The following is a 27,894-nucleotide window of genomic DNA, read 5'->3' on the forward strand; positions in this document are numbered from 1 at the left end:
CAATGGTAGATTACGAGGGGAAACATTAGGGAGATACGGTTTGCGCTCAAGTCTTTGAAATAGCATGGTAGATTACTGGATAACATATTCAGATCCCTCATCTTTCAATGCTTTTATTATCACCCTAATCTCTCTGTTTAATCACAGTCAAATGACTGAGTACAGTATCTTAAGGGCAAAACTAATAGCAGCATAAAGCCGAGTGAGCTGTACTATATAAGAAACCCATGAAACACGCAGGCTGGAAACCATACAAAGGACATCCAGAAAGTAAACGGCCAGAAAGTAAAAATGCCACTGGACAGATTATGACTTTCCATTTGCTTTCTAGATCTCATATAGTGCAGTACATAAGTAGACTGCAATATACTGTTAGGATAGTTTGATGACAATTGGTGTGGACCAGCCCAAACTCCAGGATCTCCAGACTAAAGAAACAGGCAGGTTACATCATCACATCTCACCAAGGACACATTTGCACTTCTGCCCTTAGGCAGATGCTATAGTTTTCTGTGAAGAGAACATCCAGCCACAAGAAAAGTTTTATTCCACAGACAATCTCTACTTCTAACAGCTAGCATACTACCTTATTCGGAAAGGCACAGAAATCAGAGCTTGGCAAGCAAGAGTAATATCAACTCAAATACTACAGTACATTATACCAAATTTTAGGGCTGTGCAATTTTCGAATCTGGCTTCCAATAATTATGAAAACAAGATAATCCACGTTAAACGATTATTGTGCTGCTGCCGCGTTCCGTCCCATGCACCTTCCTTTACTTCACAACGGTGCAGTTTCGTTCCTTCCTAACAGCCCAAACTTGACATCAGCCAAATAAGAGTGTTTAAAATGCAGTCTATTTTTGCTAAACTGCGGGACGTGCTTGATATTAAACAGATACGCACCTAAACGGTCAAATAATTTGTTAATATAAAACTTAAAAAGTTTTGATAATTATCTTCGTAAACACATTCGGTTATGTCTTAAGTGAATGTAAACACTGAGAAAGAGCGCGTGTAACAGTATATTTGGGCCTGTGCATTAGTTCTTAAAAAAACAGCAGCCTAATGATCTGCTGCAGTGATTATTGCTAATCAAACAACAAAAGACAAAGATGAAATCACTTACTACACTTTAATGAATAAACTGTAGTTTTAATAAGGATTAGTCTATATTTAATATATTCAGGAGTGTTATTTTACAATTAATTATTTAATTTCTGTTGTAGGCTCACTTATCTGAATACCACTGTTAGTAGGCTTCCTAAAAAAACCTAAAGCACTATTTATTAAATTTGTATTTTTGTTCTGTTGCATTTTTTTTTGTCGGATTAGTTTGTTTGTTCATATTGTACTGCTGACTGTTTACTTGTCTTCTGAAACTGTTTTGAGGACTTTTACTTACATTAATTAACCAAGTATTAGTTTTTGCTGAAGTATTGATAATTGTAAAAATTTCACTGACATTTAAAATTTCTCATAACATGAAATAAGACTTTGATCATATAACACACCTATAATCGTTAAATAATCGTGATTTCAATATTGAGCAAAATAATCGTGATTATGATTTTTGCCATAATCAAGCAGCCCTAATTTCTACTATTTGACATGTCTATTTAAATTATTTAAACCTTGTTCGATATGTTACACGAATTAATTAAATAAGCACAGCACGATCACAAATCAAATAGTAGTCTCATGTAGTCTCTGCACACCTCTCAGAAACCAGCTCTCCTTTAAAGAGAATTATCAACTAATTTATTGAATCATAAACATTCTACGCGCTACTTGAAATGTCTTAAATCTTTAATGATATGATGGCTACATGATATTTTTATCTTACTCTCTCGGAAACGGCAAACATTTAATATATTCATTATAATGTGTTCAGATTTGCATTTGTATGCATATAGTAAAAGTTGTTTTAGCCGGTTTCAACCACTGAATATTTACTTGCAACTTCCATGTTCTCTAATCATCTATTTTATAATTGAGTCCAACTCCTCTTATTTAAGGTTAATTATGGACGATTGTCCTGACATTCTGTACACTAAGTTCCTCTGGAACTTTTAGTATTATTGCTCTAATTAGAAGATTTTAAATATTTATTTTTTGGGATTGGAAAAGGTCCCCGATCCGGGATTTGAACTCGCACTACATCTCGAAGCACTGCCTATAATTATAATAAAAATAATTATTTTATGAGTTACACAAGGCATTTTTGTTAAATGATAAATACGAAGGGGAAAAAAATACATTTAAAACGGTCTTAAGTAATTTTATGAACTACCGGCTAAAGCCCTGTCCACTTCTGCTTTTATCCGAATACAGATACGAATAATTTTGAGATTGTTACAGATACAGCTACTGGATCCGTTCCACACCACTTTAGGATACCTACTACTATCTACCTGTTTTTATAGTTCAGTATAATTATATTGTTTAGGCAACATAGGCATTAGATACTTATGTAAAAAAAAAAAAAAAACAGTATACAATCGTATATACAGCACTTAATGTGCATTTGTACATACATTCTTAAAAATAAAGGTGATTTTTACAGTGATGCCATTGAAGCACCAATTACCAGTGAACAGTTCTTAAAAGAACCCTGTTTTTCTAATGCCTGGGACACACGTAACAACTAGCTGAAACATTCTAAGACTGAACTGAACACACTTACACACCGTTTCCAAGGACTGGAGCAGATTTTAAACACAGACAGTGAATACCGACTGAACGCAACTGTCTCTGACACGGCACGTTTGGGCATGATCAGTCTTAAGTATCAAATTACATTCATAATCGGACTTACAGTCGTTAAGTGTGTCCCCAGCTTTAGTGTAAAGAGCATTTTAATAATCTAAAGAACCTTTTGTGGAATGGAAAGGTTCCATGGGTGTTAAAGATTCTTCATGGAACCATAGATGCCAATAAAGAAACTTTATTTATTTTGTACTTTAAATCTACTGCTTACACAATCTAGATGTTTATTCTTTTAGAGTTTTATTTTAATTCAACCTTTTAATTTTTTTCCCCTTTCTGTTCTTGTGTTATACATGTATTCATGTCTATAAGCACCCAGAGCTCCTGGAAACCATACAAATACCATGTGAGTTTTTGTACACTTGGTGAATAAAGCTTATTCTGAAATTAAATATATAAATAACACAAATAATTCACATCAGAGGCAAATCACATCACACATTCACAGTAAAAAAAAAAAAAAAAAAAAAAAAAATCACTTCCTTGACCCCTACAGTGAAATGAAATGAGAGAAAAAGTGAAAGACATGCTATGCCCCGTGGAGAGTCCCATTGCAATCTGGCTGAAATTCTTAGAATTAGTAATGAATAATTGAGGGACATGTGAGGTCCACTAACAAATGAAAAAAGACTGTAAAAATATCTAAAGTCCATCAGAATACCTCACATAATACATCAAGATATCAACATGCATGCGATAATATAAATGCACACTGAGTCTCTTTATCTTTATCTATTTAAAGAAGCACATCTAGAAGTAAATTGGGTACATGCATCACAGGGTTTCAGCAGCCAACCATACAAAAGTCAAATTCAAGTTACTTTTTCACCTCCTAAACATTCCTACCAATGCAAGATGTATACTGCAGTTTGTATATTTTTTAAAGTTTCATTTGCTACTACCAAAATAGACCTAATTTATCGCATTGTAGTTTACATCAATCCTAGACAACTGCCTACTTGCATATCAATCAACTATTGTGTCTATATTATGGATAAACTTTGACAAATACAAGCAGCTTTAAAAAAATAACTGGGAGTCTGGGACACATGGTAACTTCACAGAACTTCTTAGGTTTTCCTGATATCATCATGCAGGGACACAGATCATGTGAAGCATGACATGAATGACTAAAATAACCAAGAATTCCACTCAAAACTTCAAATATGCAGGGGGATTGAACTGTGCTGTGCTGACTTGTTTTGTGCTCTTTTATGCTTTGTGTATGTAGTAACACAATGAAGTAGCAAATGATGCATGTAGTCACCAAATCAGAGACCATCCCTTTTAAAAATCCAATCACAAATGTGTAAACAGTGATTTGTCTGCATTAGTCACTTGTGATCAGGTCACCGAAGACGTATTACCTTGGTAGCATCTATATGGTCCTGCAGCGAATCAATGAACAGGTCTCCTACAGGCTCCCAGGCATCCCTCACCCCCTCCGCCTGCTCCAGAGCGGCAGCCAGCTCCTCCATGGCAGCCTGGATCTGCAACAGCCTCTCCAGGGTTCGCTCCATGTGCCGGTGTCGGTCCACACAGCGTGCCGTCAACTTCTCCCACAGGTCACTGGCCACGTTGGCCTGCTTCCACACAGAGCGACTTACATTCAGCATTCGCCGGCGAGGAGAGAGCTCTGTGATGGAGAGGAGGGGAAGAATGGAGATTAACAGAGTGAAATGAGCCAACAGAGTGAAAACAACAGCCCTGATCTCTCTATTATTAATTCCTCCATATGACACAGACACATTCATGATGACATGTGGATGCAGAATTGGGCTGATGACCTACATGAGGGGAGGCAGCTTCTCATCAGGGATTGTAATGCACCTGTGCTGAGTTAATGTTGGGTTAAACTACCTGAAGAGCTATCCGCCAATAGCCAGGTGTCCATCCACATATTTTTATGTGATTTTGGGATATTGCATAAAATATGCTGGATGGAAACACCAAGATGCAAATTCACATTTCAATTCAATTCACATTTATTTGTATACTGTTGCAATTTTCACAATGCAAATCGTTTCAAAGCAGCTTTACAGAAAATGCAGGCGTCTCCATTACAATTTAGAGTAATCTGTTATCAGAGGTAAGTGTGTACAAGAACTGTATCTTAGAAATGTACATATATAAAAAGAATTAAAAAAATTTACAGCAGAAACAATGAGCTCATTGAAGTGTAAGAATTGAGAAATTAGAAAATGCCGGACAGTCTGGTTGAGGAACGACCACTCCCCGAGAAGACAAAGGACCTTTCTCGAAATTAACATTTGACTCTCTCTCTCGAGAAACTAGAATCCGAGTCAATCGCCTCACCCATATTGTCTCTCTTACTCAGCGTAAGAGAGACAATATGGGTGAGGCGATTGACTCGGACCACCAGATATTCACCCAAAAATCTATATGGTTTAATGTTAATAATTATCATACAGTATTATACATGTTTGGTATCATTTGAAATGTCTCAGTGCGACTGGTACAAAGGTCTCATCCCCAAAGAAGTAAAACAAAAGGTAATAAAGTTTTTAAGAGTTTAGAGATGACTTGCACACAGAGGGTGGTGTGTCTTCCAGGCAAATGGCCTCCCGCTCCCAAAGGGTGTAAACTCTGAATGCAAATTCCCATTGTTAGCAAATGTTTCCATGGGAAAGAAGTTTCTGTCTGAATCTGAGTACTTAAGGAAATACAGCGAGAGGCTCAGGGCGATTCTGTAACTCAGATCAGCCCATAATGTTGAAGGACCTCAAAGACTTCAGCATTATGTATTTTTCTAAATGTCGGGTTTAGCCTACATCTTTTACTCTTTATTTGATGTTATTGTATTATTGATTATCTTTGAACTGATTATGAAATTGGCAAGATACATTTACCTGACATAATAAATTGTTACATTTGATTTTATTCTGAATTACTCTGAAATTGTTTTCCCGAATAGATTAAACGGATTTCTATGTTACCGCAAGTCTGTGTCAGATTAGTGATGACTAATATTTGGCACTAATTCAAGTGTACTTGGTTTGCAAAGACAAGAAGTGAATTTCCATTTAGGACAGCAAAAATGCTGCTAGACCAACCTAAATTTGGGTGTGTCTTACCTCTGTTTTAATTTAATGTTACTTTAGATCAGTGTACGTGGGAAACCACGGCATGGCCAATCCAAAGCTATTATAAAAGAAGTAATGTTGGTCGATTAATATCTGTAGTAGTGGCATACCTCTGCCTGAAGTAAACGTTACCTTAAATTCAAGTGTATGCAATTCCATGGGGGATATACCAAAGTATCTTTGATTGTGTAAGCACGAATGTGACCATCTCAGGTATTTAGCCAATTACCTCTGTTTATTGACCAAAAACCGACGAGCTTGTGATCGTAAGACCCGCGTTAAACAGAAGGCGTGAGGACCTCTGAGCGACATAGCTCAAATGAACGAGTAAAATATAAAGTAAAGAGTTAAATAGAACAATCAAATGTATTGTTAAACTATTATATAATTGACCAATAACCAATTGGCAATCTAACCTAAATTCGAGGTTGTGATAAAATGGAGTCAGATAAGTTTAATTGGAACTAAATTACTTTGCAACGCGGAAAGACAATAACGCGCAGAGACCTTCACCCGTTCTATCGGATACCGTCATTGGACCTGCCATTTAGACGGGCTTACAGAAGTAATGATTACAAGTTGTGAACATCATGATTACAATATATAGAAAATTTGCATTGGTGCATGTTGATTCAGAGTTTGCGTCATAAAACGTCCAAAAATTATGTCCTCAAAATTATACAAAAAAAACCTAGTACTTTGTCTGATTTGCCGTTTAAAATATGTAAAAACATTTATACAAAATAAATGTACTTAAGAAACAACAGTGCATAACATTAAGACTTAAAATTTGTTCACTTGTTTTAGTATAAATAAGCTTACGGTACGCCTACGTCATACGTCGGGTCACAGACTGTCCTTCCATGGGAACTTGACTCTCGTGAATGTGCGCATGACCATTGTTTTTGGCAGTGTACTATTACCTCCTTGAACTGTTTGACACGTTGCTGCCCAGGCATCTGTGGCTGATCACTAGCACTTATTTGGACATTTTTTAAATATTCAGATTTTTCCAAATTAAAACTTTAAGCTAAATTAGGCTAAAAATGTAGGCTAAATTAATTAAAAGCTAAATTAATGGAAACATTGCTAGTGGCAGTTGATTGACTGGCACAGGACCCCCTTGTTTTTGAGCCAGTTACCTCAGCCCTAAATATCATGTGACTAACTTTTCAGGAGCCGAAGTAAAACAACATCATGACACTTGATTAAATGTATCGAAATGGTTCATTAACCACTTTTCATCTCTAGGGCACAGACCTTTGCCGTCAGGCAACGTCTCCTCAGGCTCCTGGAAAGGGTGTTGTGCCAGGAAGGTCTGAGCCGACTCCAACACTGAGTAGATGTAGGGCCCTCTGGATTTGACATCTTCCATGAAACCCTGCACACAAGAGCAGATGTTTACTTAGTATAACACTAACGTGATCAAACATCATGCACAGGCATAAACATGAAAGCAGCATCACTGACTAGAAGTCTGCACAGGCTTTAAACTGAAGCCCTAACCTGGCCCGTACCTGAGATTGTTTGACCCGACCCGACAGGTACTGTTAAAGTTTAAGAATGAACCCGAAATTTGTCGCTGTAGAGATGTACCTGTATACTTGCTACCATAAGCCAAGGCGGCTTTGTAAAACCTACACTGCCCATAACCGCCGAGCTATTTATTGGTTGAAATGACAAGATCATTCCATACAAGGTTTAAAACATTTACATATATACATTTTCTACCACTTGATGTATCTGATTCAGAGAGACGCACAGAGGCAACACAGCCATTTGACTTGCTATCGTGCTTTATTTCATTCATATAGTTTACACATTTATTTATCGTTTCGTACAATGTTTTAAACATTTAAATATACATATCAAATATTAGAAAATGTGTATGATGTAGTGTTTTGATTTGCGCTGTGCTAAGTTTACACTCATTCACTTAACACAGATTATTGCATAGTAATTTTAGAGGTTTATGTATAATTTTGTGCTATCCCCTGGCTGACCTGTTATCCAGCAAGCTCGAGGAGTGACTGTGACTGATGAATATTTTTGTAATTATTATGTAGAACACTTTGCAGTGCAGCTTTCCTTGCATCATTTGGCACTGTAATACGTTTCCCCTCAGTAATTGTTTGCCTTATCGGACTCATAGTTAAAGGGTTAGCTCACCCAAAAATGAAAATTCTGTCATTAATTACTCACCCTCATGTCGTTCCAAACCCGTAAGACCTCGAATTAAGATATTTTTGATGAAATCGGAAAGCTTTCTGACACCCCATAGACTGCAATGTTATTACCACTTTCAAGGCCGGAAAGGTAGTAAAGACATCATTAAAATAGTTCATGTGACTACACTGCCGTGCAAAGGCAAAAGAACATAACTTAGTTTTTGGTCGAAAATGAGTTATTGATATTTTTGGCACATTCAAGACCTCCTTTATCATGTGGATATTCCGTTGTTTTCTCGAGAAAAGAATGGGTTGTCTTAACAGTAACTTCCAAAAGCCTATGAGAAACCAAGGCAGAACACCGTAACACCAGTTAGCGCTCTTTGGCTTTGTTTTGGAATGCTCAAATTGAGTTACGGTACTCTGCCTTTGTTTAGCCGCGCGTCAATATGAAGTTACTGTGCCGGAGTTCTATCAAATAATGCTACCTATCAGATTGTATGGTGTTCTGCCTTTTGTTTTACTGTCCATTTAAAATTTAAATTACGGTGTAGCCTGTGTACTTTGTACAGCTGCCATCAGTCCCTGTAACTTCTGATGTCCTCAGAGCTTTGTCCTGCACAAACTCGGTCAGAACATTTAGTATGGTCTGAACCCGCTCCATCGACAAACGTGCGATATTGTTCGCGAAGGATATATGCAGAGTTGACAGATATTTTTTTTATTTAAATTGACTTTATTCAACAATTTTTTCTCTCAAGTGTCAGTCTCTTGACACTGATCACGTAGTAAACACAGTGCACCGCTTCCAGGTTGTACATCAGAACGCCGGCTCAGTATTGGCCAGCTCCTGCGTCAGCACCACACCCATGTGTCGTGGTGCTCCTGTGAACAGCATCAGAGACTGACATATATAGTTATAAATTACTTGAATATATAGTTTTTCTTAGTTACAAACCCGAACCCGAAGATATTCATGAAACCACCCGAAACCTGCGAGTTCTTCTGCTACAAAGACAAGAAGTGAATAGTTCTTCTGCTATTCTGCTAATATACTCCAGCAAGATTGATCCGAACATTCAATGGTAACTTGTAACTTCTGACAACTCGGAAATTCTGACATTGTCTACTCAACCTCATGTTGCTCCAAATCTGTATGACATTCTTTCTTCTGTCAATATAAAGATGATATTTTTAGGAACTGTTTTTGTCCATATACAAGGCTCGGAATTGTGACCATTTTGGTCGCATATGCTCCTGAAATTTAATCTGTGCGACCTAAAAATATATTTGGGAGCATTTGTGCAAGTGCAAATAATGGTTGTGGTGCGACCCGTTTTCATTTCTCTACAAAACGTTTAAAAATTACTGCACAGTGTGTACGTTATGTGCGCTGATACGCGGTGGCCGGAACATCATTCTATCCAACGTTACATAACTAATCAAACTTCATCCTTATGTTCTTAACTTTAAAGCAGATTTTAGATTGGTTAATATTTCACTGCACTCCGTTGTCACGTGACAGGGAGCTGACAACCGCGCAAAATTTAAAAGGCCGAATAAGAGAGAAGATGAAACGGTGACAGATTTCTTTTGTAATCTCTTCTTTTGTAAACTCTGTCACCTAAAGTCAGAGTTGGTGATGTGGTTAATGTGGATCCACCAGCTGAAAAGAAATTGTACATCTTTCGGAGAGAGTGGCTAAAAGATTTAGAGTGGCTCCGCTATGCTGATGGTTCAATGCATTGCATTCACTGTAAAGCCTGTGGGAGAGTTTGCAGGTGACACAGCGTTCGCAACTGAATCAATACATTTTAAGCGCGAGAGCTTGGTTAAACACGGAGAGAGAGCCAAGCACAAAGAATACAGGTACAAGTGTGTGGCAAACAAATCAGGTACATCAGGTTAAATTATTAAGGCTTTTAATTGCCAGGATGCTGCCGGTCGTGCCGCTCTACTGGCAGAGCTAAAGTTCAAATTTGGAGGGTGCTCCTAACTTTTTGAATTTGGGAGCACCATTGCTACCAAGTAAAAAAGTTAATTTCGAGCTCTGATATAATGAAAGTCAATGAGATCCCAAAAAATATTGGACCCAATTCAGACATTTTTTGTTCCACAGAAGACAAATTCATGCAGGTTTGAAACGTGGACTTCGAGGACCAGAGTTGAGAACCCCTGCAATAGACCATTATAAACATCTTGGGTCCAATAGAATATAGGGTCCAATTTGGGTTCCTAATGCAGTGATGTGCAGCTCAAACCAGACATGAACTATGCATATATCCATAATGGAGAAAATTCCTAACTCCTAAGCACAAGTTTTTCTAGTGTTCCCTATAGTTACAAGGGGCAACAACATTTATTCATCGTGCCAATTTTAATTCATCAGGGGAATGTTCCCACCTCTTCTTAAACTCATTTATTTGGATAATCCAACAGTTCAATCTTCTTATAGCAAGAAGAGATTACTTTTAATTTAATCTTCTATAACAAACAGGAATTACCCAATGTTACACAGCATGCTGGTTATGGATATTCCCAAAAATGGCTGTGCAACCGTATTTGGAGTCACTCCCAGTAACACGTATCATGTCCTTATAACCAAATTGAATAATCGCAAATTGAATTAGCTACCAAGAAACTGGAATCTGAAATCAAACAGCTAAAAGTAAAAATATACTACTGTGCTGCTGAAATCTCATGAGGGGTCTTTGTGGAAAGCCCTCTTGCCCATGTCTTGCTATTCCATGTAATAACTGAGGCCTGAAAATGTTTTTATTCCACTTAAAGTGAAAATTTAATAGTAGCTAAAAATAAAGACTTAAGATCACTCATGTATTAATTATACATGTGTAGGAAAAGCTGCAAGAAAGGGTTGTTTCTGTCTGGTGATGTCTCTGTTATTTCCTCAACTAAGTAGTCACTAAGAACTAATGATAATATGTAATTAGTCCTGAAAGACTCATGGGAAACCATTATATTTTCAGTCTAGAGTGTTTGGACAAGCTTCAATATATACAGTTTTTAAACCAATCCAAACTATTCAAATATGTCAACAAACGCAGAAGAATTAGCACAGGGGAAGACAAAAAGAGTATCGCATTAAAACACAGAGGAAGAAATCCACTAATGATCAATAATTCAAATTTCTTAAAACGCTGTAATTCTCTGCAGAGCAGCATATGTGATTTTGCTCTCTGCTTCGTCAGAAAAGTTTTAGGGCAATGTGGCATATTGGGAACATGAACATCATACATGAATTGAAGGAAAAGAGAACAGTGTGTGGCGGGTGGAATGATAGAGCAGGACAGGAGTGCATGCATGTGCATTATGTGCATGAACAAATTTCATTAAGAGCCAAAAGGGAGCAGTAAGGGAGAAATAAGTGAGAGCCAAGAAAGGGACAATAAGACACAGGCCTGTTAATTTGGAGACTGATTTCACAGTGTGTCAGTCACAGGAAGAAAGAGCTTGCTATCTCTCTCTCTCTTTCTCACTCTCTTGCTCTATCTTTCCTCTCAATCCCCTATTTGTTCCTGCTTTATTCAGCTGACAGCATTGGAAATTGGTGCTAAGATGGAAGCAGTATCCTGCAGTAGTACAGGACCAATTACAAGGTGTGTATTTATTTGGCAATGTGAGTTTGTGTATTGGGAAAAATAACATGTTTGAATGCAGAACATAATGTGTATGCACAGGAGAGTGGTAAATATTTAAAGGGATAGTTCACCTAAAAATGAAAAAATCTGTCATCGTTTCCAACCCGTATGACACAAAATCCTGACATCCAACCCCAGCTTTCCTTGGTTCACATGTTCATCAGAGAAACATGACGTGTGATCTGTGAATGAATCACTCTTTTGAGTCTGATTGCCTTAATGAATCAGGTAATCCAATTCTGAATGATTCATTAACAAATCTGACTGATTCTCGAGTGACTTACTGACTCAATGATCTGGTAACAATGGTTAGCAGCTCACTGGAGGGGAAGATTATCAGCAAATAATGTCATTTTTGGTCTGTTTATCACACAAAAGGTCATATGAACCAGTTCTTTGTTCTTTCTTTCTAGTGCTTTTGTGTCCATTTTTGAAGCTTGAAAGATCCGTACCCATTCAATGTACATTGCGGTCTTCAACGATTTCTCCTTTTGTTTTCCAATGTCAGAAATAATTTTAAATGGGTTTGGAACGACACAAGTAAAGGTCTTTTAGTGAACTATTCCTTACTTGGAGAGAAAAATGTGAGAACATACGAAGAGTTCAGATGCAAAAGCCTCTAATTGCCATCTGAAATTTTCTTCTAGAATGATCATTTTTATCAAGCTCGTATATTTAGGTTCAATAATTTCACTTAAATGGCAATGCAAATTACCTATTAATTGTCATTTATGTGAAATTACTTAACTTAAATATACAAGCTTTATAAAAATGGTCATTCTAGAAGAAAATTTCAGATGGCACTTAGAGGCTTTTGCATCTGAACTCTTCATACATTTATTTATTGTTCCTGCATCTGTTGGTGTCACTATTCTCTTTGTTCTATTTTTAGTGATCTTTGGAACCTCTTTGTGGCTTATGAAACAGAGGGGGGGGGTTCAGATTTCTAATTAACATGTTTCCTTCAGGTCTACTTTTGCATCTTGATAATGGATTTAGCGGCTTTTTATTAGCTTACAGGCAGGTGGGCTTGAATCTTTAATATCATTCTGTCTGAACTCCTGCTGCCATATTGCAATCTTAAAATATTCAATTGATTCTGTTATGTTGATAGATGACACGATTAACCGTGTTCAAGAGCAAAGTCAGTAAGAGAAAAGATATGCTAATGTGGGGAATGACAGCATGAATAAGTGTACGTGTGTGTTAAGCCAACCTGGTGGAACTCCCGCTGGTGCTGCACCGCTCCGACGTCACCACCTATGGGCAGCTGCTCGGACATCTCCTCGTCTTTAGCTGTCAGCCATTCGATGATCTCCTGCAGGGACAGCTGGAGCTTCCCGCTGTTGTCCGAAAAGGCCTCCAGCCGTACCCTGCCAACACAGCAGACGACAGCCCGCCACAGGGCAAGGACCCATGGTCAAATCTTAGACAGCACTGAGATCACAGCAATGAAAAACTGTCCATATATGGAATCTCAGGACATATTCATACAGCACCTTGTCACCATTTCTGTTTTATTATTTTTGAGGGTTTTGCAATGTTATTCCCTGGTGAACAGGCCAACATAGCAAGACAACAGCATATGTTTGGATGCATGTGGATGCTGGTCTCTACCAGGCTTCTTAAGTACAGTATCTACACAAAAATAAATAAATAAATAAATATTACTCATTTCATAATTAAATTAACTGTTAAAAAAACAGATCTGAAACATTTTTGCAAAGAAGAGTCAAGTCAAGATGTGCCAAGATGATAGAATCCTATCCAAACAGACAGAGTGCTGAAATAAAATCAAAGGTTCATTAGTTGAAGTGATTCAACTAAGTATTAGTTTAGGGGTGTGCACACTTATGCAGTTTTTCTTTTCTCTTAAATATGTCACTTGTTTTCAGTGGCATTGCATAGGTTGTAATTTTTTGTATCATTATTGACATCACAAAAACTAGCTGATTCACCAGGGGTGTGTAGACTTTAAAATCCACTGTTTATCTATTAAAAAAGAAATGTCAGGAAATGGGATCAAAAAAACACCACAGGCTACTTGCACTTGTAGTAACCCTCCTCCATCTCCAACCCAGGCATGTCAAAAGAAGAGAAATGTATATACTGAGGAGCATAACACATCTCTGTGAGGTCCCAGCATGTAATGAAACAGAAAAACATGTCTCAACCCATTGCCCTGCATTTACATGGAGGAAATCGTGGGATGAAAATCTTATTTGTTTGCAGGAATCACATTTTCACATGATGATAAATAAAATATAAAGTGAGTCGTTTAGCTACCTGCACACACGGACTGGAATTGTTTTAGAGACCGGCTGGTTCTGTCAGCAACCAAGCTGATGCTGTACAGAGGATTAAGAGAGGAAAAACCTTGTTTCAATAACCCCCAGTGTCCTCACAATTGCATTATTTCTAGCCTTTTATATGCCACTCAAGAGCATTGTCAAAGTTCAGGGAACGCGGGAAAAAAAAATAGCTAAGACAAAGGGATAAACGAGAAGAGAAAATATATAGTGCATTCATTCATGTTATGTGCATTCATATTTTTTAATTACTAAAATACAGTATATTTTATATTAGTAATTGCACTACTTTTGCAAAACATTGCAAAGGTAATGCAGCGATGACCGCATTAAGTCATGGGTGTATGTACCAATTCAGATTTTCTCCAGGCCATGCATTAAGGGTTAGTCGCATGATGGTTGTGCGGCACAATTTTACAAGACAATTGCAGGACATTCACCTTTTTGTGCCACTACCGTGCTTTTTTGTGTTTGGGATCATGAATTCAGCTCCAAGTATTTGCAGAATCCTGTCTTCCTTCATTTTAACAAGATGCTCAACCTCTGCTGATATAAAAGCGGCCTCACAGCATGATGCTGCTTTGCTGCAGGGACACTGCTGTTTGAAGTGTGGGCAGTGTCAGATTTGCAGCACATATATCTTTGAAATGTGGATAAAAAGCTATATTTTGGGCTCATCTCAGCAATATTTTACTAGGTCACTACTACTATTGTTTTTTGGCTTCAGGTGTGCTTTAGCATGGATCTTAATGGGCTTATTTTGTGCAATAATTCTCCAAAACAGGTTATTAGCTGGGTAGTGGTTGCATTAGACTTTCTCATTGTCCGTTATTTTGACAGAGAGGGTCGTGAAAATTCAGTCATAATCTATATTACCCGTCATTTAAATGTTAATATTTTAATGATAATAAAACATTTTATAGCTTTTGTTTTTGTTCACTTTTTCATTTTTAATCATGAACTTACAGCATGAGCATATAGGCTTATGCATTTATTTATGAAGAGAACAGATTTGTAGAGACTGTGCGTCACTTGTCGTGTTCAACACCACAATGTTTGTTTGTCTCCCTGTAGTGACAGTGGAGGCCATTAAAATAAGACCTTTGTGCCTGAACAGGCAAATATTAACAACGCAATATTACAAAATACAATTACCATTAAAATATGAACAAAAAAAGTTAAAAAAAAAAAATTACTAAAACTCAATCGACTTTCCGTATCTGCCTGAACTCCAACCTTTCTCTTAAACTGGATGCTCGCCTATGCGTAATCAAACGCATCAACGGCCTCAGACTTCTTGTGGCAGTTTTAATTTTGTTCTAGAAGTTGAAGTTACAATTGATCACCCTCAGTGTAATCTGTCAAAATGACAGACGACCTTCAGATTTTCCTGACGCTGCTAAAAAAAAAAAAAATATGTCAATGACAGAAAAAAAATTCACCCTTTGAAACAGGGTTTCCAACTACATATGATTATTTTGTAACAACACATAAAAATGCCGTATGGAAACACCAAATTAATATGTGGATAAGTAGATAAGACGTAATACGTCTTATAATACGGTAAGAAGACATGAGCATATTAAAACTATGATGGAAACATTTCTTGAATAAATTCATGTGCATCAAAAAAGTCATGTTTTTCATGTCATGTCATTTGGTCAAACAAACTTGCTCAACACTGTCGATTTTGTTCTAGTGAACAAAATGGGATGGAAACACTGCTATACTTTTTTCCCCCTAAATTCAAACATGGGTCTTAGCAAACGTCCAAGGGGGCCGCAGGATGACAAACTATTTAAATGAAATATATTATTATTGTTATTTTATTATTGGTTTGACTGGTGCAAATGTAAGCTCCATTCTCAGCTACTGAGCTCTAAAGACCAAATCAAAGATGGTGTAGCTTTAAGGATCTGGGCCAGACAGAACCCAAAAAACAGGTACAAACTCCACAATCCATGAGCTGTCATCATTGTGCCCTTGAGCAAGACCCCAGGTTGCTCCAGCGGGACTGACTGTGTCATATGTAGCCCCTTTGGATAAAAGCGTCCGTTAAATGACAAAGTAAAAAGACAGTGATTGTTGGCCTTAGTGTATCTTCATTCGAAAATCCACTTCGGGTTCACACAGACTGTTTTGAGGAATTACTTTTTTCAACAAGGCTAATCGTAGCCTCCACTTAGTCATAATTGAAGCGACAGTGTCCACTGGGACATCCAAACACTAATGTGCTTGTTATTTTTAATAATTCGCAGAAAGAGGCCAATTGTCAGGCAAGTGCGTGCTCATTAGGACATCAGTTAGATTTACAAAACTTAGGCAAACATATGTTTCATTTAGCTTTGTTAAGAATATTTTCAAACAAAACAATGCCACATAAAAGAAAAATTATCACAGAGCGAAATCACATTCTCAGTAAAAATGAAAGCATTGGCTCTTATATACTGCATAATTACAGACCAAGAGGAGGGATACAATGAAAAGAGAGAAAAGTCAAATGAGAAACCGGCTTCACCTGTCCAGACCTCTATTGTACTGGGGGAGGGTGGGCACAGCGCTCCCTATAATGATGTGTTATTAGACTCAATAAAGGCAGCCAGGCTGCCAACATTTCATTAGAGAGCCTGTGTGTTCTATAGTTGCCTGAAGGCTCCTTCATCACGCAGTAGCAAACACAAACAAACACACACACCTCCTCCACTGGTGTGACTGTGTAGCGGATAAATTAGCACACATATGCACCCACACACACATACAAAGACAAAAGAATTTAATTGAGCCCAAGGAAAATTCTGCTGGGGTCACAGAGCAAGCTGTAGATTCTTGCACTATATTCACATCAACGATCAAATGAAGCTCCTGACTCTGTGAGTTTAATGAGTTCACGTAGCGTATCTAGTCAGTGGTGATGGGTTGAACTTACTTGGAAATGGAAAGGTTCTTGAAGATCTCGTTCTTGTAGTTCTTGAAAGAGCCTTTTGTCACACAGCTAGCCTTCAGCTATAACTGGCACATATTGCTTTTGATACAATTACAGGAACGTTTGTTTTTTGTAGTTTTGTAAATTAAAGTATGTTAGTGTGTTGTAAGTGTCAAGCACTGGTATAAAAAGTCTTCTAAAAAGGATTGTTCTGGTTCTTGATCCTGATTGGTTGAGCCGTGTTCGAAACCGCTGTAAAGTACTCTACAAACATACACCTGTGACCTCGTTACATCAGTATTACTGCGCCACTGCAATAATATTCAAATAAATATTTTTTATGGACTCCGCTCCGCGCCTAACAATGCCCCTAGCTGTTCTAAATTCACTACAAACCAAGGCTTCTTAGGACTTATAGCTTTAATTGAACATTATAATAAATGTAAATAGAGCCGTTGGTGCAAACAGTGCCAAAGGTTCAATTATCAATAAACGTAAATACTATTGAATAAAGTGGGATCCATATCTGAAACCATCTTGAAGATTTTCTTCTTCATTTAAACCTGGTAACGTTTTAGTACTTTAAAAAATATATAAAATTAAGAATTGTTATGATTGAATGAAGAAGTTATGACACAGAAGACTATAAAAATAAACAGAACAAAAGGAATAATATCAAATAATTAAAGATTTTTAGGTCACTAATCAAATAACCAAATTTGTGACACTTAACATGTGAACTGCATCCTACAGACGGTTTCAGCATCAAATTCAGCTTTTCACACAAATTGTTATGCTGATAATTCAATAATTTGAACAAGTTTTTTTTTTATTACATTAGAAAAATGTAAAATGTAAGCACATGTGATGCGATCTGGGAAAACCCACCACATGGTGAAATTTGACCTATTACAGGTTTTGGTACCATATTAAAGCTGATACCATATTCCAAATCTGTTTGTATTTCTTTCATCATTGGTCTGTAACAAAAGTTATGGTTATCTGAAGTCGGCTGATCGCTATGATTTTCAGAAACGGAATTTTGAGAAAAACGGGTTTAATGAACTGTCACGTCCTGCTAGCGGGACGATTGGCGCTCTGGCAATCACATATTTTAGTAATCATCATAGATTAGGTATCATTCGAACTCAAAATTCATCCTGTGAAAACCGTTTTGAAATTGGACGTTTGAGAGGCGAGCAAGATCTTTTAAGCGAACAGCTATAAGACTCTGTTGTTCTCATGTGCTCCGCTCCGAATATCACCATAAGGTTGGATAAAAAAACTTGTTAAAAAACATGTGTGCCGTTGTAGTTTACACAGGACTGGCGGGAAATGGACATTGATTTACCTTTATTCTGTTATGTGGTTTATTTTGATAGGTTAACTGTCTTTGAAGTGTTAAGAGAAGGAGAGCTATGGGCGATTTTTATTTTATTTCTTTCACCTCCGCTGACGTGGATGTCACATTAAAATATATAATCACATTGTGAGATACAAAAAAGTTGCAATTACAAAAAATAAAGCCATATTTATGAAACAAAGTCGTAATTACCGTAATTAGGTTTTTTTTACTCTGAGGAAGAAATTGACTTCTATAGTATTTAAACGTTTACCAAATTAAATGTAAATGTAGTCAGAGAGAAAAAGAGACTTTTTACTCGTACTGTTACACCCATTTACTGGATGCAATCATAATTTCTTTCTCCTCTTGTTAGGTTTGTCCTCTCGACACATTTGACTCAGAGCAGTTCCTGCATCTAGAGCTCTGAGCATCCACAGCAAGACTGTAGCATCTCAAACCTGTGGCATGTTTGAGCAATGCACACCATCTCTCTGCCTCTCTCGCCATCACAGATATAGTACATTACATCCCGTACACATCCTGCACAGCCTGCTGGGTTTCTGCAGCCCTTCTAAATCCTCAGACTTAGAGCATCGATCATCTCATCTCTCTCTGAGGCTTTATGGGGATTCCTCCAAAAGCCACAAAATCAAACAATGCCTCTGCCGGACAAGCATCCAAATCCCATGGTCATTTTTACAGAGGAGGAGAAACAAATAAAATCCCAATGGAATCAGAGCAGGGCAGTATTATAGACCTCCACGCTTGGCTCCAGGTAGCAAACTCAGGTTAACAAATGGAGATTAATGGGGGGCTTTAATGGATTGGATAGCAGTACTGAGATGGCACATGCTGGAGACATCTGGATCGGTTCGTTGCAGGAGCTGGACGGCATGTTAGTGTGACTCCTGGCTGGCCATGACTGCTAGCAATTGGGAAGCAAACAGGTAACAGCTGTGCGCAATGCTCTGGCAGTCTTGTAACGTCGCTTATTCAATATGAACCATCAAGCATGATGGCTAGCATAGGAAATAGCAATCAATACAAGAGGCCAATCAGGAGCTACTTTCACTGTGTTCACACATGCAAGCCATTGCTTGAGGACAATTCATGCCTTTTCAGAGCCATTTGTACTAAAAGATTTTTACATTGGCATTTATTTATTTTGCAGACGTTTTATCCAAAGAACCTTATAAGCAGGAGCAATTTAAGCAGATTAAAATGCTTCTATCCAGAACAATTTACAGTAGATGTAACCCAAGGTCATAGATGCATTAGTAAAATAAGGTGTTTGAGTGTAAAATGTGGTTCTAGCACACATACATTTTCTTACGTTTGCATAGACGTCTTACTAAATCACTTTTCGCCTTTATTGCAGCATCTAAAACATGTATTTTATGTATGAACAACTTCAGTGATGTACAAATGTTACAAATCTTTTTAGGTTAATAGAAAATTTAATTATTTGTATTTAATAAATACAATTAATAAAATATGCCATTACCTGTATTTAAATGTACACATTGCGATATGCATAATCTGATAACTTGTTATAACTGAAAGATTTTAGAGAAATAATAAACCTACGAAAAGTTAGTTTGATGCAGATAGCAAAGAATAGACTGGGCACTCCAATGACATAATTTGCTATGCTCTCATAGCAAAGTAGTCTGAGAAGATCAAATATCGCAATTTTCTTTCAGTACAAATACATTAGTACAAATACCAATGAGATCAGGATGGAGTTTGATTTCCAGCAAACTCTCCATTGACTTTCTGAGCTGTAAAAACCTAAATTGGGTCAGGCCAATCACATCGCATATAGAGTAGGCGGGGCGGGCTTAACATAATGACGACAGAGTTGCGACCGTTCCCTGCTACTTGAAAACAAATAAGAGTTGCTGCTTCTGGCGAACAGTCTTTCAAATCGGCTTTGGCCGCGACTCTGGAGGACTTGGAGTTAAGTTTTTCTTTGAGAAAAGAGCAAAGAACGGCACTTAAGTCATTCTTAAAAAAGGAAGATGTGTTCGTAGTTTTGCCAGCCAGATTCAAAAGATGAATCTATCATCTAACGTTAGCTCCGCTGTTGGGAAAACCCTCTGGTTGGTTGAAGCGCTGTCCTATTGCGTGCAGAGGGAATTTGAAAGACAGCCGTTTATCCCGCCCCTCAGATTGAGCCGTGTCTATGGTGAGATGCCAGACCTAACATCTTGATGCTAGCTTACAGGCTAGCTTACAGTACATTGTAAGTTGAATCAGATAAGAAAAAAAAAAAGCATAAAATGTAAATGAAGAAACACTAACCTGTCTCAATGTTACACATTAAAGCAAAATAAGAACATAAAACTCATTCAATCTGTCTCATTGGTCATGTTTGCAAATGAGTTGTCTAATCAACCTGGCATCGTGTACTACTACGATTGTTGGCTGTTTGATGAATGCTTTGTTCTTTTTCTTTAAGTCGCATTGATGCTAAATGCATAAATGTAAATGTTGCATGATAACTATCAGACGGGGTCGCTTCAGGGATCAGCAAATAACTAAATGCTACAGATAAATTGAGGTGCCTGGTGATATCCTTTCTCTTTCATTTGTGTTTCTGTTTCAGAAGCGTAGCCTACGGCTGCACCATTCTCTTTGAGGCCTGTCCTCTCAATGATACCAGCCTCAAAAAGTAACACTGAATGAAAAAGAAGGGTGGGAGATTTGTCTCGAGCACAGATCCGTAGAGCAATGAAGCCATTGGCTATAAAAAGGCGTTGGCACCCTGGGAGAAATGAGCCTTACAATTCAGCATTGCCCGTCTCGCCTCTTTCATTACCCTACATTCTGTTTATGAGACACAGTTAAGCAAACACAATGGGCTACTGCACAGGCACTTGCATGCATACAAATACCGCACCTGTATTATCAACCAGTTCCGTATATGTCATTGTGTATGCATAAACACTCCATTGGAACACGCCATCGGAATATTTCATATGAGCACTGAAATGCAAAAAGGAATAGATTTCTTGCAAGAGAGCTTTAGATGTATTCATATATTCACTCACATCCAATAAAACTCAGCTTAAAGCATAAATTATCTTTAGAGACATGTGTACACAAGTTTTTTTAAGGGCAGATAATGGGCAGATGGGAATAAGCAGACATTTGACTTTAACAAGACCCAGCAAGAAAGCACTAAGTCTGAGCTACCTCAGTATATGAGTGAGAGAGAGCTAAACTGCAGAAACCCAAAACTATGTCAGACGGTCCAACTGTATCATTAGCTTCCCCAATGCAAAACTTCTGCCAAGTTAGGGATAATGAGTGCCACCTAAGTGCCTGGCAGCTTCTCTCTGCTAAAATTTTATTCAGCCTAACTACAATTTCTCATTTTTCTAAGGGACAGATATTCACATGCTGAGCACCCCATGCTGTTGGTTGTTTATGTCAATGCATGATTACTATTTCTTCAAAGATTTGTAGGAGCATGAATGTAACTGTCTCAGCAGTGCATCGTGTCTACCAAGCAAAAGAGAGCGATCCGCTTGGCCCCACACTAATAGATGAGACTGCTGGACAAGATTTATTTGATTTAATCCCTACAAACACAGCCGGGTAGACTACTTCTTAATAATTCATGCACTTCGAAATCCCTTTTGACTCATTCTTTCATTAGGGTGTCTGAATAGTGGGTTTATTTGCAAGGCCTAGCAAAAAAACTCAAAACACCACAGCATAACTTTCACAAACATTTCCTTTTTTTTGTTGCTTTTGATCTCTGGTCCCATGTCATGATGCAACTGATGCAGTTTATAACCGTATGAGGACTGAACAACTGTCTGGTGCAAACACAAATATGTGGATTTCAGCAGAGTTAGAAAAGGTTGTGTTTACAACTGGCTGCAACATTTCGAAATTTCCTCATAATGAGTAGACTGTCAGGATATGGGCTGAACTCAAAATAACCCTGCTGAAAAGACAGGCACAAATTTCAGTGGTGGCCCAGGCTGGATGGTAACCGAGAGCTGGTTCCATAAAAAAAAAAAATTTAAAATAAAAAAACGCATGATGTTCAGTTCCATACCATGCTCAAAATAAAAAAATTCCGCCAACGTGAACGAAAAGAACAACACTATGACAGTGTTTCCTGCACTGCTATCGACCACAACACTTACACAACACAAGTCAAAAATATTGATATTTCGATATGTATCGATACTGTTTTAGTTTTTTTCCTGTGGTATCGATTCAGTATTGGTATCAAGGTATTTTAGTCTGGTATCGTATCGAAGTCATAGCTTTGGTATCGTGACAACACAAAAATCTTATTTGGCTGTTGAATCAGCAGGGTTATTCTGGTGAAGCTTGCTGACCAAAGCAAATCTTTCTGGATATCCCAGTAGATAATAATTCTCCCAACACATTTAATAGAAAGAGTATTTTTACATTACTTTGAAATTGTTATTTGAAGCTAGGGATGTCACGGTACCAAAAATCTAGTAGTCGGTACCGATACCACCAAAAGTACACAATACTCGATACCCAAGTCAATACCACGGTAAAAAAAGAAAAATAATACTTAAACATTAACTCCTTTATTTAAACTGTTTAACATTACAAAAACACAACATTAATGACACTTGGCCTTCAAATAATAAATGAAATGAAACAGTTTAGCTTTACAAAAAAGATGTGCAATGCAGTCAACATTTTTACCGGCCATTTGTAGTTATGGCTTCTTGATGAACAGTGGCACATAGCCTTCAAGTGTTTAAAGCCCCCCTGTAGTCAAATTTCCTTGAAAAAAAATTATTCGTGCCGTAAAATAGCTTGAATGTAACTCTACACCCTTGCCTCATTTACTATGCGCGGTTCTATGATTATGCAAATTAACCCCGCCTCCACTCACTCAAGAGATCCACTCGTTGACGATCACACATTGGTTACAAGGTAGTTTGTGACATCAGAAACACCAGCAATTTCAAACGGTGTTTTTGAGACTGTCTTTGGTTCACTGCAGTTTTAAGGAGAAAATACTCAGCAATGGACGGTGTTGAGATGAATTTGCACATGGTTTGTCAACACATACACATATAAACAACATTAAAAGCTTGATTTTCACTACAGGGTGACTTTAAAACAATACTGTGATTGGAAGTAAATTAACTGGAACAGAAATTGCAGTATCAAGACATGGGCAAGTAAATAGAAAGGTAAAAATACGGGATATACAGTTGAATACTGTAATTGACGCTGAATTTGACGAGCAAAATAATAACAGCAAGCTACTGTTTTTCTTACGAGATAATACAGTATTTTTTAGTCTAGTCAGACGTGCGACGAGCTTGCTTGAGCCCACTCTTAACTCTGAGGAAAATCACGACGCATCATGTCCCATCAACAGGCATACAGTCAAATAGGTTTAACATTACAGATCTTCCAATATTTTATTACGTTCTTCCGTGTTCTTGTAGGCGTTTTTCTTCTTTACCCTTTAAGGTCTGACTGAATTGAAACACTTCTAGGCGTACTGTATGTGCTGCACCCATCAGTTCCGGAAGAATTGCAGCCTCGCTACCTTCGTTATCATCGGTACTTGCGCTATTGTAGAAAAACAAGTTTCGTCAGGATTTTAAAATGTTGTTACAGACTTGGTACCGAAGTATCGGTTATAATGACATCCCTTTTTGAAGCCTCATTATTTTCTGCATTTAGATCCTTAAAGGGATAGTTCAAGCAAAAAATGTAATTTCTTTTACTCTCCCTCATGTCAGGCTTCCTTTCTTTTGTGGAATTAGAACATAAAACAAATGCTGAGAAATGTCTCAGTGGTTTTGTCCATACAATAGAAGTCAGTGGTAACCAAAACTGGTTGGCTACCAACATACTTAGTAATATTATTTTGTATTCCACGGAAGAAAGCAAGTCATACAGGTTTGGAACAACATGAGGGCAAGTAAATGACGACAGAATTTTCTTTAATGGTCTACAACTGACAATAGATTCATGTTGCCTACACAGTTAACCATCTACTTTTAATAATTTAAAGAAAGTTTAAGAACATCTCATTTCCAAAACAAGCACAAAGGCTTGAAGGAATATTCCATTTCCTCTCTCTATTGCAGACTGCACTCAGATGCACAAAGTACATTTAGCACATGTCAAGTTTGACATGACAGTAGACCCATTAGCAAAAGGGGTTTTAACATTCTAATCTCCAAGCCTAAAGAAAGGACAGCAATTAGAATGCTGTTAGAGCTCATTCAAGCCTTTTTCTGCCTGTAGTTGAAAAAAATGGGACGCAGCTTTGAGGATAGCTGAAAGGTCATCACCATTCACTTCCCTGCCGTTTAGCACTGAGCATTGAACAGAACTGTGAACCAGAATGCCCTTCTTTTTATAACTTTTACCACTGCAAGCTCTGCACTTACACTTCACAATGTATATCTATGTGGAATGATATCAACACAGAGCTTTACTTCAAAATACAGCATGATACAGTCCTGAATTATAATCAAAATTATGTCAGTTCAGATGTGTTGATTATTTACAATCTAAAACAAAGAGATGCTTTGAACAGATTTAAAGATGTGGGTTTTGAGTCGCATCATGAGCACCCACACACAGCTGCGCCATCAGAGAAGTGAGAAACATCCAGGCACATCTGAAATCACACATTCCCAGCATGCCTTTGTCCACCCATATACCCCCCTCAGCCACATAGCCCCCCGGTCACAGCACATTCACAGTCGTGTGTGTGGACCCCAATGAAGCCAAACATTCTGATGAGAATGACAAAGACAAGCTCTGTTCTGCCCCGCTAGCAAGTCTGTTTGATTTATTTCTGTCACAGTGCCTTAGAAAGAAAAAACTGCTAAAATTTCAAGTAAATTATTCATGTTGTTTTGTGCTCTGAAAAACAATCCACAAAATCAAGCAGTGATTCAGTATTAGGCATAAAACAAATAATGTTCTACAGTTCTAATGTCAATGTTCTACAAAAACACCATTGCAGAGACGAAAACCTTTAACACTAATCCATTAATTATATATATCTCCTCTGTATATATATATATATATATGATACTTTATATATATATTTTAATTACTTACAAACTAAATCATAAAATTAAAATGTTTTCTAAAATGTCTGCCATTGCATTTTACAGATGCCAAAGCTGAAAAATCAGGGCATTAGAAGGAGGAGACATCTGTCTGTCAAAACACAGCCAACTGAAAAAGTCAGCCGCTGAATGCTGGTGCAATATAATCCCAGAGGGTCTTTTGTAGAGGCCACTTAGTATTCCATCCATTTCCATTACATCTGATGTTATATGGATGTATCCTTCCTTCTGGGCCAGATGATGTCAGCATACTGACAAGGGTTCCGCTATTGCTGGATATCCTTGGATGATCTTATTATTCTGTGCTGCAGGGAAGATGTCTAAACCAATCACGCCCTGTTAAAAAGTTGGGGTCGAGACTGTAATTATGAGGCTAAGTATGTAAAAGCACCTTGCATTACAGACATACAAATGACCAAACTCAATCAACGGTTTCATTAGTGCCTCTGATACTGGGAGAATTTGCAATACGTGCATCTCTAACTGGTGCTATACTAAGGAAAGGTTAATAATCCCCAGAAGACAATTAACCTAGAAGCGTGATACAAGCAGATGGACAAAAAAATGAGCTATACCTGATGTTGTGGGATTTGCGCTTGATCTCATTCCAGCAGAGATTCATGTCGTGATCAGGGTGTTTGTTCCTCTGCCCCCTGCACTGGGTGGGCAACTCCTGCCCCTCAGGATCCACCGCCGACTGGCAGGGTACACAGTGGCATCCCGGCCACGAGGGCCGCCCTGCAGCTGCAACACACAGTTAAGGATTTAGAGAACTCCCATAATCACACTAATTATTATAAAACGCTGTGCTCAAGTTAAAAGTAGTTTAAGTAAAATAAATAAATAAATAAATAAGTTTAAAAAAAAGTTACTTTTTTTACACTGCCCTCATCTTGTGTGTCATGCAACGATTAATTCTGTTGTGGTTTTCTTTTCATTAGTGGAGCAAAATAATAATAAAAAAACAGCATACAAATGTAAGTTTGTGTGTAAAAAAAGTTACTTGATATTAACTGCTTGTTTATGGAACTGTTGTAGGCTTATAAAAGCAATATCACAGTTGGTGCCAACATCTGAACCACGGCTCTGTTGATATCCTGAAGCACAACACTCTTACTTGCATAATATTGCTCGATTATACAGTAGCCTTTTTTCATCACATTACCTTTTTATATTGAGAGAGATTAGAAGTAAGAGGAAGAGATGACTCACTCAAAAAAATAATAATTATTTGCAACACATTACATGGCGGCTGTAGGAATGGAAGTCCCACTTTTCCATTAAAAGAGCCAATTGGCTGTTTTTTTTAATCCTGGAATTAATGCCCATGTGCCTAAAAATACTGCAATTTTAGTTGAAGAAGCAATTTTAGGATACCATTGTTGTCAGATATGGATATATTTGCTGATATAATGATCATTTTGACAAACAGCTTTGGCGATTTCGTCTTGTACCATTCAAGTAGAGCTGTACAGTACTTGCATGCCTAGGGGTGGGTATCGTTTAAAATACTGATTTTACACTCAAATACACTATACTGATACCTTGACTTCGATACCGGCTCCTGAACGATACTTTTTTCGATACCAATTTGATCAAATCTGTTTTAACAAGATTACATTACATATTAGGCTACCTAAAAAAACAGTTTGTTGACTTTTTACAAACTCAATGACTCATATTGGCCACTGGGGGGCGGAATATTTGCCTCGCGCTCAAGCGCACACATAAAGCTTGCTGCAAAGCACTGTCAAAAGTAGCCAAATGATTATGAATGTCAGGAAAAAATAGCAAGGAGACGTTTTATTTGTTTATTAATAAACTAGTGTTTTCTGAGTCAGTGTTGGCTGCAAAGATGAAGTTAACGTTGCTGACTCGTCATCTCCGCAGTATAGTGAACGTGCACGTGCCTTATAGAGAGAAATGCACCTTTCATTTGGATTACATAATCGGAGGAGTATTTGTTTTCGATTCGAATTGGTTCGTTTAAAAGTAAACATTTCAAGCTTTCTATATGCCTATTTGTCATGTCAGTGATAGCCTATACGCTGAGTTTCGGTTTATTTGTGACGCGCTCTTGCAGTCGAAGACCGAGCAATTTTCGGACAGAAAAGTATAAGGAAAAAAGGGGCTGTGTTTTGGGAAGCGACCTGAGCCAGACTTGAACTATACCAGTCACACCACATCTCCATCATATACACAATTATAATCAAACAGAAGTGATCCCTAAAATAACCATAAAACAAATACCCATTTGTACAGATGCACCTCAGCTGAACCCTGAAGCACACGGCAGATAAATACAATATCAGTAATGTCTGAGGGTCACGTAAGCTCTGTTTCTCTCAGCCAGAGCGGCAGTAACTCTGCTGTTACTTAAAGTATCGCTGGAATTCAGCACACGTCCAGAGCAAAGGGACGGAGACACAATCATTCCAGCAAAAGTCTCATGATTAAGGAGCTTTCCCTCAGTCATGAAACACTTGTGTCTTGTTCAGTGCCGCT

At 37.7% G+C, this 27,894-nt stretch overlaps 1 protein-coding gene across 3 annotated transcripts in view; it reads right to left on the reverse strand.

Moving 5' to 3' along the window:
• drp2 (dystrophin related protein 2) overlaps nucleotides 1–27,894 on the reverse strand; it is a 152,430-nt gene that overhangs the window by 47,198 nt on the left and 77,338 nt on the right. For all 3 annotated transcript variants that reach the window (XM_079892909.1, XM_079892911.1, XM_079892910.1), the window contains exons 2-5: nucleotides 25,965–26,133; nucleotides 12,917–13,073; nucleotides 7,134–7,254; nucleotides 4,137–4,405 (exon numbers count right to left, since the gene is read on the reverse strand). In XM_079892909.1, coding sequence (XP_079749035.1) covers nucleotides 4,137–4,405; nucleotides 7,134–7,254; nucleotides 12,917–13,073; nucleotides 25,965–26,133 — 716 coding nt within the window. The remainder of the gene's footprint in view (nucleotides 1–4,136; nucleotides 4,406–7,133; nucleotides 7,255–12,916; nucleotides 13,074–25,964; nucleotides 26,134–27,894) is intronic.

Source organism: Squalius cephalus (assembly GCF_949319135.1).
Source record: "Squalius cephalus genome assembly, chromosome: 14".
NCBI classification, from domain to species: Eukaryota; Metazoa; Chordata; class Actinopteri; order Cypriniformes; family Leuciscidae; genus Squalius; species Squalius cephalus.